Source organism: Hipposideros armiger, unplaced genomic scaffold (assembly GCF_001890085.2).
Source record: "Hipposideros armiger isolate ML-2016 unplaced genomic scaffold, ASM189008v1 scaffold_247, whole genome shotgun sequence".
NCBI lineage: Eukaryota > Metazoa > Chordata > Mammalia > Chiroptera > Hipposideridae > Hipposideros > Hipposideros armiger.
The window spans coordinates 1,283,003-1,297,963 of record NW_017731597.1 but is presented as its reverse complement, the minus strand read 5'-3'; the positions used below and the strand labels follow the sequence as shown (position 1 = coordinate 1,297,963).

At 41.4% G+C, this 14,961-nt stretch overlaps 1 protein-coding gene across 5 annotated transcripts in view; it reads left to right on the top strand.

The window, feature by feature from the left end:
• Positions 1 to 3,971: 3,971 nt before the first annotated feature.
• The window catches only part of WARS2 (tryptophanyl tRNA synthetase 2, mitochondrial), a 94,552-nt gene continuing 83,562 nt past the window's right edge, over positions 3,972 to 14,961 (top strand). For all 5 annotated transcript variants that reach the window (XM_019655814.1, XM_019655813.1, XM_019655815.1 and 2 more), the window contains exon 1: positions 3,972 to 4,141. In XM_019655814.1, coding sequence (XP_019511359.1) covers positions 4,052 to 4,141 — 90 coding nt within the window. In that variant the 5' untranslated portion in view covers positions 3,972 to 4,051. The remainder of the gene's footprint in view (positions 4,142 to 14,961) is intronic.

Sequence of the window (14,961 nt, the reverse complement as noted above, 5' to 3'; positions counted from 1 at the left end):
GGGGCCCTCTGGCATCCCAAGCCAGTTCTTAACCATCGCGCCACTCGGCCGGCCCGGACCTTAGTTTTAAGGGAAAGGTATTCTGAGAAAAATTCCATTTTGCTATCCACAGTAGCCAGTGTCTCCCTAATTTTGCTAGGTGGTATCTTCCAGGAAAAAAGTGATACGAATGCCTTCCTTAAAACCCGTTAGTTTTCCCAATGGCCAGATAAGCCTCCTGACGATTATCCTCACACAAAGAAGATGCTATAATTTGCACTTCCTCAGAACCTACTGGGGGAAAGACAGCATCTTTCAAAGTCAGGGGTGGAGCGACGAGAGAATCAACCCTTTCAAAATCAGCCATTTTGTCGCTCTGTGAAGCATGACACAAGGATGTGCCTTTCACTTGGACCAGCTGCAGCTACTTCAGCTTTACAGTGCTGTCACTTAGAGTAGGGCTCTCATCTGGAAATCAGTTCTTCCTATCCCTGCTCATTCACTGAGTGATTTTTGTCAAGGTGCTTAGTATCTTTGGACCAGTTTCATCAGCTATAAAATGAGGGGCAAAACTAGAATTAAGCCAAAGTTGAAAAAGGACAATTTCCAAAATATTATGGTTTCCCACATACTTCAATGACTCTTGGAAGTTATCTCTCTCAAGGGTAGATTGCCTCACTCTTAAGTCCTTATAATAAGTCCAGCATAAGACGGTATGGTCAGAGAACTATAGCTGTATCCCATAATATGAAGAGAAAAGTTTGCTTTCATTGTACGTAGAATCTCTCCCTCCATATTAAAAAAAAACCCATATTCGATATAAATAAAAGGTCAGAGGTGAATGGACTCTGCCTTAAGTAAGTTTTGAACACAGATGCCATCTCGTCCTTGCATTCTGCAAAATTCTTCTTTAAGTGAATAAATGTGTAAGGTAACTCTCCGTTACCTTGATCAGCATCTAATACCAACCTGACACTTAGAATTAAATTAGAGAAACAAAATTGGATACTTTGAGACTTGAGGGCTGATTATACTACTAGAGCTGAGAGTGGGTTTAAACTCTTTCCTTATCCCATTTAAATCTAACTAGATATAAACTCTCCATTACCGAGGAATAGAGGTGTGTCTGCAGAGGTGGGGGTCCCCCTTGATGTTCCTGGACAAGGAAACCTAATCCTTTCTTCTGACACACATGGTTGCAATAGAGCATTCCCCCACTGCCAGTCTGGTTTTAATCTATTGTTTAAAGCAGGACAGGATTTGCAGGGAATGTTAAGAAAGGAGCAAAATTACCAAAACTTACTATAAAATAAAAGTGTTGATGAGCAACTAACTTTTAAACAAGTGTTCAAAATGGTAAGCCTGAACATATCGTATGGTCCATACCATGCGTGCTGTTAAGTGCGTGACTATAAAGGTTTTTAATTGTAAGTTTCTCTAAGGTCTGCTTTCCATACAACACTTATATCTCATTTTACTAAAATTCTTTGGCTTCCCAAATGATAGCAATAAATATAGTGGTGCTTCATTTAAACACCACCATTGGACAATGAAATATTCCCTAAGTGAACTTCCTGTGTGACCAAACTCACCCTGCATTATACAAACTTTTAAAATGTTAACCATTTGCGTGGAGACGTTTCCAAAGTGCATTATACAGTTTTTCTTTAAAAGATTAACTATATTTTCCTGAAGATTCAGGATTAACGTTTAGAATCCTTATTAAAATAGGCTGAGTATACTGTACTTCTTAGAAGAGCACCAGATGGTGAGCTTAGATGATGGTGATACTTTCCCTGACACCAAAACGTTTCAGAACACTGTTTTAAAATAGCACAAAAGCAGACGAAGCTAGCTTGCTTTTAATAGGCCTGGTGTCTTTTCTGCTGTCAGCTGTCCCTTTTGGCTGTTACAAGCATATCAACCTGTGACAATTAGTCATGTACTTTGTCAAAATAAAATTTAGATTTAGAAGATACGCCTACTGCATGCATGGAACTATACTATGGGCACAGGGAAATGTAAGAAATACAAAATATAGTTCTTGTCCAAGGGGCAACCTCACTGGCTGAATGACACTCAAGAGTCACCAGGTGGGGACGGCTGGTTAGCTCAGTTGGTGAGAGCACAGCGCTCATAATAGCAAGGTTGCCAGTTCGATCCCCACATGGGCTACTGAGTTGTGCCCTCCACAACTAGATTGAAAACAACTACTTGACTTGGAGCTGATGGGTCCTGGAAAAACAACACTGTTCCCCAATAAAATTTTTTAAAAAAAAGCCACCAGGTCACCACTCTGGTGGGTAACATAATTTATTACTAAGTGTGAAAGTAATTTACTTTGAAAAAATACAGATATTGAAGTGATGACACACTTGTGTTCTGATATACCTCCTTTAATGGGAGTATGTCTCCGGTGAAAATATTATCGGTCATGTGAGTCCTGGCAGATAAAATAACTAAAATTACTGCTTGAGGGAATAAAGTGGGCAGGCCCTTTGACAGCTTTCTGCTGTAACCTCATCTTATTTCTAGGCTTCATCTTACAATCCTGATGGCTTAGTATGTCATAAATCTAATCTTACTAATTCCGAAGGTCACTGAATCTAATTAATAACATACCTGCAAAAGGAACTGTATTTTAATGCTTTGCTGTATGACTATACAGCATTGAGGCATTTATAATACTGCGTATTTACAAGGATACTGTGCATTGTTATAAAGATCAATCATCACTTCCACTGGCAAAATCTCATTCCTGGGTTTTAGTATTACATTTGGGGTTTTTAAAGCATGTTTTGATGACTCTTTTTAATTTCTATCATCCAACCATTCACTTTTATTCCACAAACGCTACCTGGCAGTCTCAGACTTCTCTGGTTTCAATTCTCATCTGTTTTATAGTTCAGAACCTCTCCTGAGCTCCTGGCCTATCTAATGGGTGTCATATTTGGGAGCACTATAAGCACCTCAAATTTAACAGAGACAAAACCAAATTAATCAGTTTTGTTGAAGAATGAGACTTGATTTCCTTAGTTGCTTTTTTTTTTGCAGTCATCGCTACAACTCCTTCCTTGCTTATTTCTATATATACCAATTATGCTTGAACTTCACCAGTACTCTGCACCACTGTTGAGATTTTAATGTATAGTTTTAAGTTATAAATTTTAACTTAACCTGTTAAGAGTTCAGTTCCTTTAAGAGTATGGGCATCCTTATTCCCCTTATCTCCTACTTCTTCCTATGGAAATGTGGTAATTCTCAGTATTTGCTCAATAGATAAATACAACAAAACATATAAAGGAATTCTGACAAACCTCTGTTATACTTTTACCGATACCTATCTTATCTATCTGGGAGCTTTATGGGTGCATTAACAGATGCAAAGAGCAGTGTGTTAACTCTACTCCATTAATTTCACCCAAAACACAGAACAATTCTTCTATCGGGTATCCCCCGTTTCTGAGGCCTTCCCTGGACCAGGCTGAAATACCACAATCCTAAGAACCCTTCCTCTCCAATCGGGGTGTTTGCTTCTATTAACACTTAAAACGGTGCATCATTTATCTGCTACCCCACGAAGCCGTACACTTCTTGAAGGCAAGATGTCTTTCTTTGCACCTTCAGTACCTAGCAGACGGTAGGGTTCAACAAACGTCTGCAAATCAGATGAACTGAGGCCATATAGGTCTCAAAAGACCACTTACTGCTTTCTAAAAGGACTGGGAAGTCCCCATTCGTAGAGAAACTTCTTAAAAGCTGACTCTGGATGGCTAGGATCCGAAAGGCAATTCACTTCACCGGTCTAAAACGCCGCTACTAATATCCCCGAAGGAGCCTCTTCTTCTAGGAAGCCTGAGCAAAGACAAGGTCCAGGGGAAACACTAAAGTCAAGCCCCACCCCGTTCCTGTCCCCACCTGCTCTGCAAAGACCGGACTCGCCCCACGCAGCTGCACAGCGGCCGGCGCCCGAGAGCATGGGCGCAGGCGCAGCAAGCTAAAGAGCAGCGAATCTGGGATCGGCTCTCTGAGCAGATGTCACTCAAGACAGGAAGGCTCCGCCCTTCTCAAGATGGCGCTATGCTCAATGCGGAAGGCGCGTGGGTGCTGGAGATTCATCCGGGCACTTCATACAGGACCCGAAGCTGTTCCCGCTCCCCAGGTAACCAAAGCGGACCCTTCTCTTGCCGGTTTTCATCCCGCTACGTCCTTCCCGTCCCCCCTCCCTCCCTGCATTTGCTTCGCTCTTCCCGTTTTCTCCGGAGAGCACCCAGCTGTTCCTCTCCTAAAGCTGACTCGCTTAAGACTGTCCTGTTACTATAGAGCGTGGCGACGTTGCAAAGGTGCGTGATGACGTCACGCGTCCCTGTGGGAGGAGCGCACCGCCGTCTGCCCATTAGTACTGCCCGCAGTCTTACGGTCTTGTTAGCTGTGTCCCTGTCCCTTCCCGTGCTGCGAGCCTGGGGTGCCAGCGAAACAATGAGAGACGTCTTGTTTGGAGTTGAGAGGTTTAAGTTTGTGCAGCCTCTTGATGTCCTCCCTCGGGCAGTGCGGTACTTGAGGAAGTGTCAGTGCGTCTTTCACTTTGGTTCCTCCTCGTTGACCCAGAGTAAATCTAGCAGGCTCCGGGAAGGAATTACATACAGCAAGCTACCCAAGCGCATCGTCCTGGCCTGCGCCCGCTAGCACCGCTGTTACCATTGCTCTATCATGCTGAGAGCATGACACGGCCTTCAACTTGTCAGTGTTTGGAATTTTAGCGCCCTATCAAAAGAAAAAAATATATATGTTTATATATATTCCCCCTTTCCCTTATTCAGACATTTACTTCACTCATTGACTCAACGCCTTCCAAGTGCAATCTCATTGGTAGGCACTTTGCCATACGTCTTCTGGGAGATGCCCTCCAGGAACTAGGGAGAAACTTGAGATTCTGTGATTATGAGGTGATTTCTTGGCATCCTTGTACATTCATGGTTGTAATGCGTAGGTGTGAGGATTTTGAACGGTAACTGGTGATTGGAAAGAGCACTAGACTGGAAGTTAGGAAAACAGAGGTCAAGGGTTTGTCAGCCACTTGCTAGCTGTGTGACATGACAAGTCACTTGATCTCACGTGGTTTATTCTCTTTAGCAACATGGGTGGAGGAAGGGTTGGACTGATGGACACATTCGTGTTCCTTCAAGCTTTGGAAAATCTGTGGCTCCATGATTAAGAAGCCAAAGTACAGCACAGCAGTGAGAGTGATTATGAAAACCAAGATTTAAGCCCAACTTGCTTTTCTAATCATCCCATCAATCACTTTCTCTACTTAAGTTTTCTTCATGGATAGAAGCCTCAAAAGATTCTTGTAAGGATAAAGGATATTCTACTGCAAAGCTCTTTGTCAACAAAACAGCTATTTAAATGTTCTTTTCAATTGCAGACATGCAACATTAGGTAAGAATTGATTCAAAATTAGATAAATCCATCAAGTACTTCTCCCTTGGAAATTTGAGGGTTTGATTCTGCAGAACCAGAATTGGTTGATTACTATATTTATAGCTAATAGTAGCATATTAAAACCTATGGTACCAAAGTTACTAAGCCTTAGACCCAACTTCCTCTCATTCCAAACTCAAGAGTTGAGGATGTCATGAGAAATGAAGACTCAAAGAGAAAAAAAAAAAAACCACAAACAAACTAGAGCCCACTAACCATTGCCCAGAGAGATTAAGGGGACTAAATCATTATAAATGCTAAGGAAAAAAATTCTTAAACCTCTACTCTTGTTTCAGTGGTATTTATGAATAGGGTTATGTTAAAGTGAATCAACTGTTAATCTAGAGTGTTTCAAGATGTAGAAGAAGGTGTTTCCAGAACAGATTAGTGTTTCAAAACCTTTGATTTAGCTTTGAGTAGAATAGGAATTAAATTTAAGTGAGAACATCTTTTTAATGTATAAATCTACATACAATTTTCAGCCATTAGAAATGATAGTTTGAAGGACTCATGCCGTCTTTTGAAAGACCAACTGAGAAAAGATACAAAATTGCATTAATAGTGTAACTCAATATTATATTTGTAAATAAATATTTACATAAATACATGCACAGAAGAAAGACTGGAAGGAAACAACCATTCTTAACTTTTTTTTGTTTTGCTTTGGTCTTCTAAAATAGTAGATTAAAAAATGACTTAAGTTTTCTTCTTTAAGCTTTCCATATTTTTCACATGTTCTAAATTGAAGATACATCACTTTTAGGCCTAGAATAAAGTTTTAAAGCGTAAATCTCTGTATAAATGCCCAGTCATTAATATCATCTGTGATATTTTAGGCCTCTGAGATACTTGTCCCACAGTGCTATTATTAAAATGGCCTTAGAAAAGGACTACTAAAAATTTATGGCCACTTTTCCTGTATCTTCTTTTTCTCTTGAAAAGCTTCCTTTGAAGTCAAAGAGATTTTGTGAACAGATGCAGAAATATGTGAAGGAAGAATTGGATTCTTAAACCAGATGCATTAGACATTTTTATGATATCTCATAACCTTTGTAGAAAACAAAAATTATTTTGCAAGAGTATAGTGTAATAGAAAGAAATGTAGATTTATCATATGAATGATTCTATTGATTCTATCTCAAACTAAGGCATAGCCAAGTTGCTCGTTATTAGTTTTGTCTACGAAGTTACTCCCTGAGGTGAGAAGCAAAAGTGGAGGACCCAAAGCTCCCTGTTGGAAATTGTGACTGCTAGTGTACTGTGATTCCTAGGTTGTTTTGATGTTTTCTTAAAAATGCAAAATCTTGGGTAATAAACTTGGCATTGACCACCTTTAGTTATCTCAGAGGGAGGCTTGTAAAGGCTAAATGTAGACCCAAGTTTAAAATTTAAAAAAAATAGGGAGAAAACAGAAATAACTGTATCAAGCAGTACTCATTTTGAGATGCCTACAATTTACATGAAAGCGGTTTATTTTGCCAGGTGTTGCCTGACAGAAAACTGTTGAAGCCTGACAAGATGAGGGTAGCCCCGGAGTCAGAATGAAGATCTGACAGGTTATGTTTAAATGCTGATGGCATTAGGTAAATAAAAGCCTGTCATCATTAGTCAAACACAGAACCCATTCTTTTTGAAACACTAATTTATGGTTTTATTTTGCAAAGGGTGAAATATGGATGGTTAGTAGCGTTCTGCGACAAGGTTTATAATCACTCAGTGGAAGTATACAACGTCCCCATTTTATCGCACTTGAACAACACACTTCATTTTGAGTTGTCCCAACCTGGGCTGGCCAGTATTAACCCGCTGTTCTTACTGTGAATGGCCACTAAGTGTAGCCATTAGAGGAAAGAATCATACCTGCCCCAAAATAGGCAATGTATTACAGTGTTGATCTTGTGTTTAGTTCTTACAACAAGGCTTTTAAAAAATTGCTCTCTTTTAACTTTTTTAAAAATAATTTTACATTTACAAAGTTGCAAAATTTGTACAGAGTATTCCTGTATACCTTTCACCAAGCTTCCTCTTACATAATCATAATCCAATGATCAAAGCCAAGAGATTAACTTGGTACAATACTAGCTACGGACCTAGTTCAGATTTGACCGGGTTTTCCACTAGTCCCTTCCTGGGCCAGGATCAAATCCAGGATGCCATTTGGTTTTCATCTCTCCTTCAATCTATAGCACTGCCTCGGTCTTTCACGACCTTGGCACTTTTGAAAAGAATCAGTCAATTATTTTGTAGACTGTCTCTCAGTTTCGGTTTGTCTGATTGTTTCTCATGATTAGACTGGGTTGTGAATTTTGGCAAGAATACCTCAGAAGAGATATTATTCATAATAAGGCTCAAGGGCAGGTCTTAGCACCTTATTTTAAATCACGAGGAACTTGCCTAATGGCACAAAACTAAATAATTGTGGAGTTAGGATGCTAAAATTTACTAGTGGGATTTCGTTTCATATTTTGCAATTTGTATTTGTTACTGTAGGTTTCTGTGATCTTAATGACATTAAAATGGGGTACTATTTGTTCCCAGTCACTTTTCTGTACATTTTTCCTCTGCCATGTATTTTCCATCCAACGTGCAACATGACCTAATCAGCCTGGAGAGTTATCAGGAGCTGCTGTAGCCATCTGGGTATTTTGCTAGATTGTAACCATCAGTTTGATAAGGTTACTTCATCTCTCTCCTTTCCTTGAGTGATAAGTAAGGTTGTTGTGTGGATCCACTGTGAAGCCCCTTCGATTATTGTTACTATTTTGCATTAAACATACATTTATTTTTATTATTTTTTTTTCAAAGATTTTATTGGGGAATTGAGAAGGGGAACAGTGTTGGGAAATTGGGGAAGGGGAGCACTGTGTTTTTCCCAGGACCCATCAGCTCCAAGTCAAGTTGCAGTCCTTCAATCTTAGTTGTAGAGGGCGCAAGCTTAGCTCCAAGTCATCACCGCTTTCAACCTAATTGCGCGCGCGCGTGCGTGTGTGTGTGTGTGTGTGTGTGTGTGTGCGTGTGTAGGGCACAGCCCACCTTCCCATGCAGGAATCGAACTGGCAACCTTGTTGTTAAGAGCACACACTCTAACCAACTGAGCCATCCGGCCTCCCGTCAGCAGCTCGCAGCTGCTCAGCTCAAGGTGCTGTGTTCAATCTTAGTTGGGGGTGGGTCGCGTGCAGCCCACCATCCCATGTAGGAATCAAACCGGTAAACTTGTTGCTCAGAGCTCACACTCTAACCAACTGAGCCACCTGGCCGGCCCTACATTTATTTTTAAATGATGTATTTTTCTAAATCTAAAGCTCCTTTTAAGCTCAGTCTATGAGTCCATTTGCTTAAAATGCTTTTTAGGTTGGTTTTCCTTGCAAACTGACTTAGCTAATAAGAAATAATTGTCCTTAAATTTTTTTTTTAATGTTTTGGGGTTTTTTTTGTTTTTTGTTTAAAGATTTTTTAAAAATTTTTTTTTATTGGGGAATTGGGGGGATGGGAACAGACAAGTTGCTGTCCTTTTGTTATTCAGTCTAGTTGTGGAGGACATTGCTTCACTGGCCCAAGTTGGCACCATCATTGCGCTTTTCCCAGGCGAGGCAGATCAGTCGCTGGCTTCTGGACGGCCGCTCACTGCGGCTACTGGCCACTCACGCTGGCTGCTGGCTACACACAGTAGCCAATGGCAACCCACTGCCGCAGGGGCTGCAGCCTACCCTGTTGCCGGCAACTCAAGGCAGCCCAGCTCCAGGTTGAGCTGTTGTTCAGCATCTTAGCTGTAGAGGGCAGTGTCACTGGCCCTCTTATGTGGGATCCGAACCGGGGCCCTCTGGCGTCCCAAGCCAGCTCTTAACCATCGCGCCACTCGGCCGGCCCAATTGTCCTTAAATTTAAAAAAAATATCTTTGAGTAGCTAATGAAAACCACTGATGATATTGCTGAAAACATAGAGGAGGAATAGTAGATAAATGCTGAGGATTTATGCTGGCAACTATTATGGCAGCCACAGCCAGGAAATGCTGAAGTGAGTAAGGCCGCTGACCCCAGGTCCTTTCTCAGTATGTGTGTTGCACGGCTGCTGGTTACAGAACTGTCTGCAGAGGCTTACACAATTATATATTTATGCGTGTATTAAGCTTATATACAATACATACATATCCCTATGTCTTTCAGAAAAGGAACTAACATTTAGCCAGTGCCTGCTATGTGCTATACGTACCTATATTATTTATTTCTCACATCAGTCCTGGAGATATTATTCTACCCATTTTACAAAAGAGGAAACTAAGGGACCGAGAGCTAAGGTCACTTCTCGAGTCACAGAGCTAGGAATTGGCCGTGCCAGGGTGCAAACTCAGCCTCGTCTGTGCTTTTCCCACTTGACCAGTAGTGGTCTCTTATCAACTAAAATCGAATATGAACCCCTGTTGGATAAAGAGCAGGGCTTTTCTGGCTTAAGGAGCAGAGGACTAGCTTCCGCCCTGCTTGTTTGACCTCCCTGGCCGCCACTGCCCTCTCTCCACGCATAACCAGGGGCTGCTGAGATGATGTCACACAATCCTGGATTCCTTATGATGACGTCTGAAAACGACTTTCAGCTTCCTTAAATATGCAAGTGAGTTTGTTGGCTCAGGACCCTGTGATGCATGGATTATGTTTAAGGAGCTGCCTTGTAAACGAGTAGTTTGGGAGTCTTTGCTTTGACAGATATGTATTTTATCAATGAAATGCAAAGTAGATCCTATTTATCTTCAGCTACACAGGTACTTAAGATGAACAGCCGTCTGTTTCCCTGCCTTCCTTCTTTCTCTCCAAACCCAGCTTAATTCTCCTTAACGTGCTGATCTCTGCACACAAAGGTTATTCTAGATTCACTGTCAGTTAGTCACTGCTAAGCTGGCCTCTAGCTGTCTCACAAAGAGCACTCCCTCCAGCCCTGCTCTGGATTCTATTCTACCACCACCGCTCAGGGCTCAGGAATTTCTCTTCTCGAGGCTGTAACAGGAGGCCTATGGCTTCTTCCTGAATTTCCGCAGGGGAAATGGACTCCCTCAGGGTGGAAGGAGCTCAGCCAGGGTGAGACACGGGATGCACAGAGATAATTTATGGGCATAGAGGTGACCCACAGACTCCAGCTTGACTTCATTTAACTCTGCTCAGGCATTCACAGTTTGCTCTATATATCATTTCGTAGCAATACCTGATCTTTTATTCCCAGTGGGAGGCGTAACACTTTTTCTTAACTTCCCTGCGTACTGAGCAGAGCAAGGTCATATCTACCCCATCATCTGAGTCCTGTTGGTCCTCTAATCATTTATAAAAATTCACCAAAAATAACTTTTTCTTTTCTTGGTGCGCTATCTTCCTTGCACCTATTGAACTTACTTCTGGTCGGCTAAGGAACCATCCTTTTGACTGCCTGTTTGTCTCTTACAAAGCAGAGGCTGGCCACCCCATTTCTAACCAGACCCTTGATAACTGCTTAGCAACTTTTGAATGTCCTCCATGAAAGCCACCTCGGACCCCGTATGATAGATCGTGATAACCATGGAGATTCTCACAACTTCCACTTCTCCATCTGTTGCCCTCCAGGCCAGGACACCAACCAACGTGTAGGGATGTCAGTTTCTCCTTTGCATCCCTGTCCTGGTGTTCTGGCTGTGACTCACGACAGTGCCAGGCAACCCCACGTGGATGGGACCCTGAATGAATGACCTTGGTTGCTTCTTATCCTAGGCCGTTTGGACAATAGTTATAGATTTTTTTTCATCAAGGTATTTGAAAGCATCAAATAAAATAACAAATCTCACCTTGTAAAACATTTTCAAATGGAATCTATTATTTTTCACTAATAATACCCTGTTCTGATATATCACTTTGTAGTTTCCAAAATGCTTCACATATTCTTATTTAATCTTGAGTACTTCAGTACATAGCCATCTAAAATTTTTACTCACTGATTAAATGTACATTGTCTTCCCATTTTTTTTAAAACAGTTTTGTAATGATGGTGACTCTAAATAATTAAATATCAGTATTCTTTATAGTTTTAGTTCAGTGAATGTTATTTTCTTATTTGTACTAAAATTAGTTGAATATTTAATTTATGTGGAGGCCCTGGTGTGATAGACTGTGATAACTTCAATTATTACTAAATATTCTGATGATGGGAGAGGTGATGCTAGCACACATCTATTGAGGGCTTACCATGTAGTAAGCATGGTTTTAAGCACTTGACATACATTAGCTCATTTAATCCTCACAACCCAATGAGGTGAGTGCTACTATTAGCCCCATTTCATAGATGATGAGTACTGAGAGGTTAAATCACTCACCCAAGGTCATATAGCTTGCAAGTAAGTGTTAGAGCCACGAGGCACACCGAGGTAGCCTGATTCCAAACTCCGTACACTGACTGTAATCAAGTGACATTAAATTCCGAAATAAATTTATCCATGATAATATACTGATAACTGCTTTGCAACTTTTAAACCTGTTCCACGAAAGCCACTTATGTATCTTGCCATGGTGACATGCGGAGTAGAAATTATAAATCATCCTGTGTTGTTGCTGTTCCTACAGTCCTGTTTGGCTCGATGAATTATGGGAAAGGAGCAAAGCTGTCTTGTAAATTTATCTCCATGTCTCTATTTAGCTACTGCCACTAGGATTACCCTGTGTAAAATCAGGGCTTTTAACACATGAGTCCCCAGGTGCATGTAGGAAGTGCTGTTGATACACAGGCTAAAGCTGAAAGGTCACCCTGGGCACAGCCCTGCAAGCAGGGGGTAGGTGGTGACTGCTGCAGCTGATGGATGGCCAGGGGACCACTATCTAGGGCCTAATTGGGATTTATGGCTGAGGACTTTCTTCAAAAGTAGCCTAGGCACAAAGTGGGAAGATGGGAGAGATGAAAGTAATGAGTGTTGTGGGCCACTTCTCCAAAGGATAAGCAAGAATTGGATTCTAAAGGATTCTCGTTCCAAGGAGTTCTTAAAAGCGTCTGTCCCTCACTAATTGAATTCAAGTGAGTGAATTAGTGCATTAATCAGGATGCCATTGAAGCTTTCCAATCAGCAATTGAACAGAGTTCATTTTATACGCCAGACAATGGGCTGCTTCCCGTGAACAGAGACTTGGCCTGGGCCCTTCTACTTTATCCATTCAGCTGCATGCTGGACTCACTGTGTTAACGCTGGACCCCTTTGGGGAAGCAGGAGACTGTAGTGGCGAAGGGAAATGGAGCTGTTTGCGCAAATCCCCGGTTTGGATTCCGGTCCTCCCATGGGGAGAACGGTCTAAGCAGCCAGTTCATAAACTTGCTGGAAGAGAGGAGAGATCACTTGGGCTGGGGGGTACGTGTGCAGGATAAAGGTGGAGTCCCAGGGGACATATTAAGGACCAGCTGATGTGGAGCCCTCGCCCATTCTGGGGAGAGAGCCAGGTTGGCCCTCTGTGGGTACTAGTTACCTGGCCATCTTGCTTGTGAAGGAAAATCCTTCTTTCTCTACAGGCAACTTTGGCTTCTCGAATAGCTGGCAGCTTTCCAGCCACTTCCATCCCACCAAGCTGTGAAATTCAGTAACCTCGAGAAGCAAGTGTCTAGAGGATAAACGGTCACACAAACATTTACTTGTCATTTTAAAGTTGACAGGCTCTTCCCTGAGAGGACGTGTGATAAAGCAGAAGGGGTGTGGCTTTGGGGATCAGGCCTGGCTCTACCACATACTAACTGTGTGATGCCACACAAGTTATTTGCCTTCACGAAACCTCAGTTTCCTCATCTGCAAGGTATTAATAATAATATATTATAGGAATTTTATGCGGATTTGAGATCCTGCTTTATATATAAAGTCCCTTGGCCAATCCGCAGCACCCAGTAGGTCTTCCATGCCTGATGATGATAATTTCTTCAATAACATATAATTCTGCTCAGCTACCTTTCTCTCCTCTACCCTTATCAGTGTTAATAATCCTTTGATTCACCCTATCGCCACATTATCCTGCCCCTCTGTCCCCATCCTCCCCAAATTAGTCTGATCAGATTAATCTCCCAAAAGCAGCACTCTACTTATGTTGTTCTCTTGCTCAGAAACTTCTGGGGGCTTTTCATAAACTTTACACTCCTGATAGCCCCACATTCAAGACTTCTCCCAGTCCAGGTCCAAAACCCTCTCTAGGGCATTGCTACCTTACATGGATTCTTTGCCCCGGAGTTCATTCAATTTCCAAGTTTGTTCAGACCTATTCTTTGTAAAAGCCACTATCTCTTGGAAAGGGCTTTCTTCCCATTCTTACCTGTATTCCACCATTCTTTGTGAGACAAACAACAGTAGAAATGAGACCAAAAAAAACCCAAAAAACAACAATACCAAAAACTCCTATGTAGGTTCCATAAAACTTTGTTCCGAAGCCGGAAATGATTGCTCGCATTTTGAAATTTTATAGGACTTTGTACCTTTCTTATTGAAATGAACACATCTCTCCATATATTCTGTCTCTATAGGCGTTTGCTTTAGGACAGATGGATAATATGCTCTTTTTTAAAATAAATTTGGACCCTTTGTGAACACTCCAGCGGGAAACAGCTTATAGTAAATACCTTGTTCCACACGTGCAGCCTTAGGCGGCCACTCAGCAAGCTGACCTCACTGGGAGGATGTCCCTGGAAGCTACTTGCGGTTGGGAAAGATGGACAGGAAAGACTTCCTGCTGCACCTTGGCTATGATGCTATGTGTGTGAGAAAAGGAGTTGTTGCTTAAATTATGGGCCTATGAATTCCTGTATCAGAAAGAGCTATGTGTTATACGTACCTTCAATAAATCAACCGATTTAGTGATTATTGAGTGAATGAATTCAGTGAAAAATAAAACCAGCGAGATAAGAGAAAGCACCTACCATTGGCATTTAGCGTATTGAATTCAAACTGTACATTGTGTGTATATTTTTCTGAACTTAATCACAGAAGATGCTCAGTGTTTGCTGCAGTTAATAAGCGATCTGATTATTGCCCTCAGTGTCCAGATGTTTATAAGCGATTGGGAGATCATACCAATTTTATTTTAATGATTGTCCAAGCAGGCTGTGAATTTCCAAGTTGTTGCTAGAAATGACTTATCACCACTCTAGCACTAATTTTATTTTTCACAGGTGTAGCTAATTATACTGGGGTTTTCTACCTTTGTATATAGTACTAAAGCTTGTTACCTCTGTAGACAGAAGTAAGATGAGAAGATTTTATTTTGAGATTAATTTTGCTTCAAGTGGCTGTCTGGTTCGCTGAATGTGCCGTAGTATCTATACAACCGCTGACATGTTTTTGCTGTTATAATCAAGAGCATTCTTCCTTCAACTCATGAAGGAAATAAAAAGCTCATTTATTGTATCATGAGCTTATTCGTTCTTAATTTGTTCTTAATTGTTTGTTTTAGGTCCCTTTAAAGCAACCTGTCAAACCATGCCTAGCACCTTTGCTCTATAGATCTTGGTCTGTCCTGCGTAGATACAAA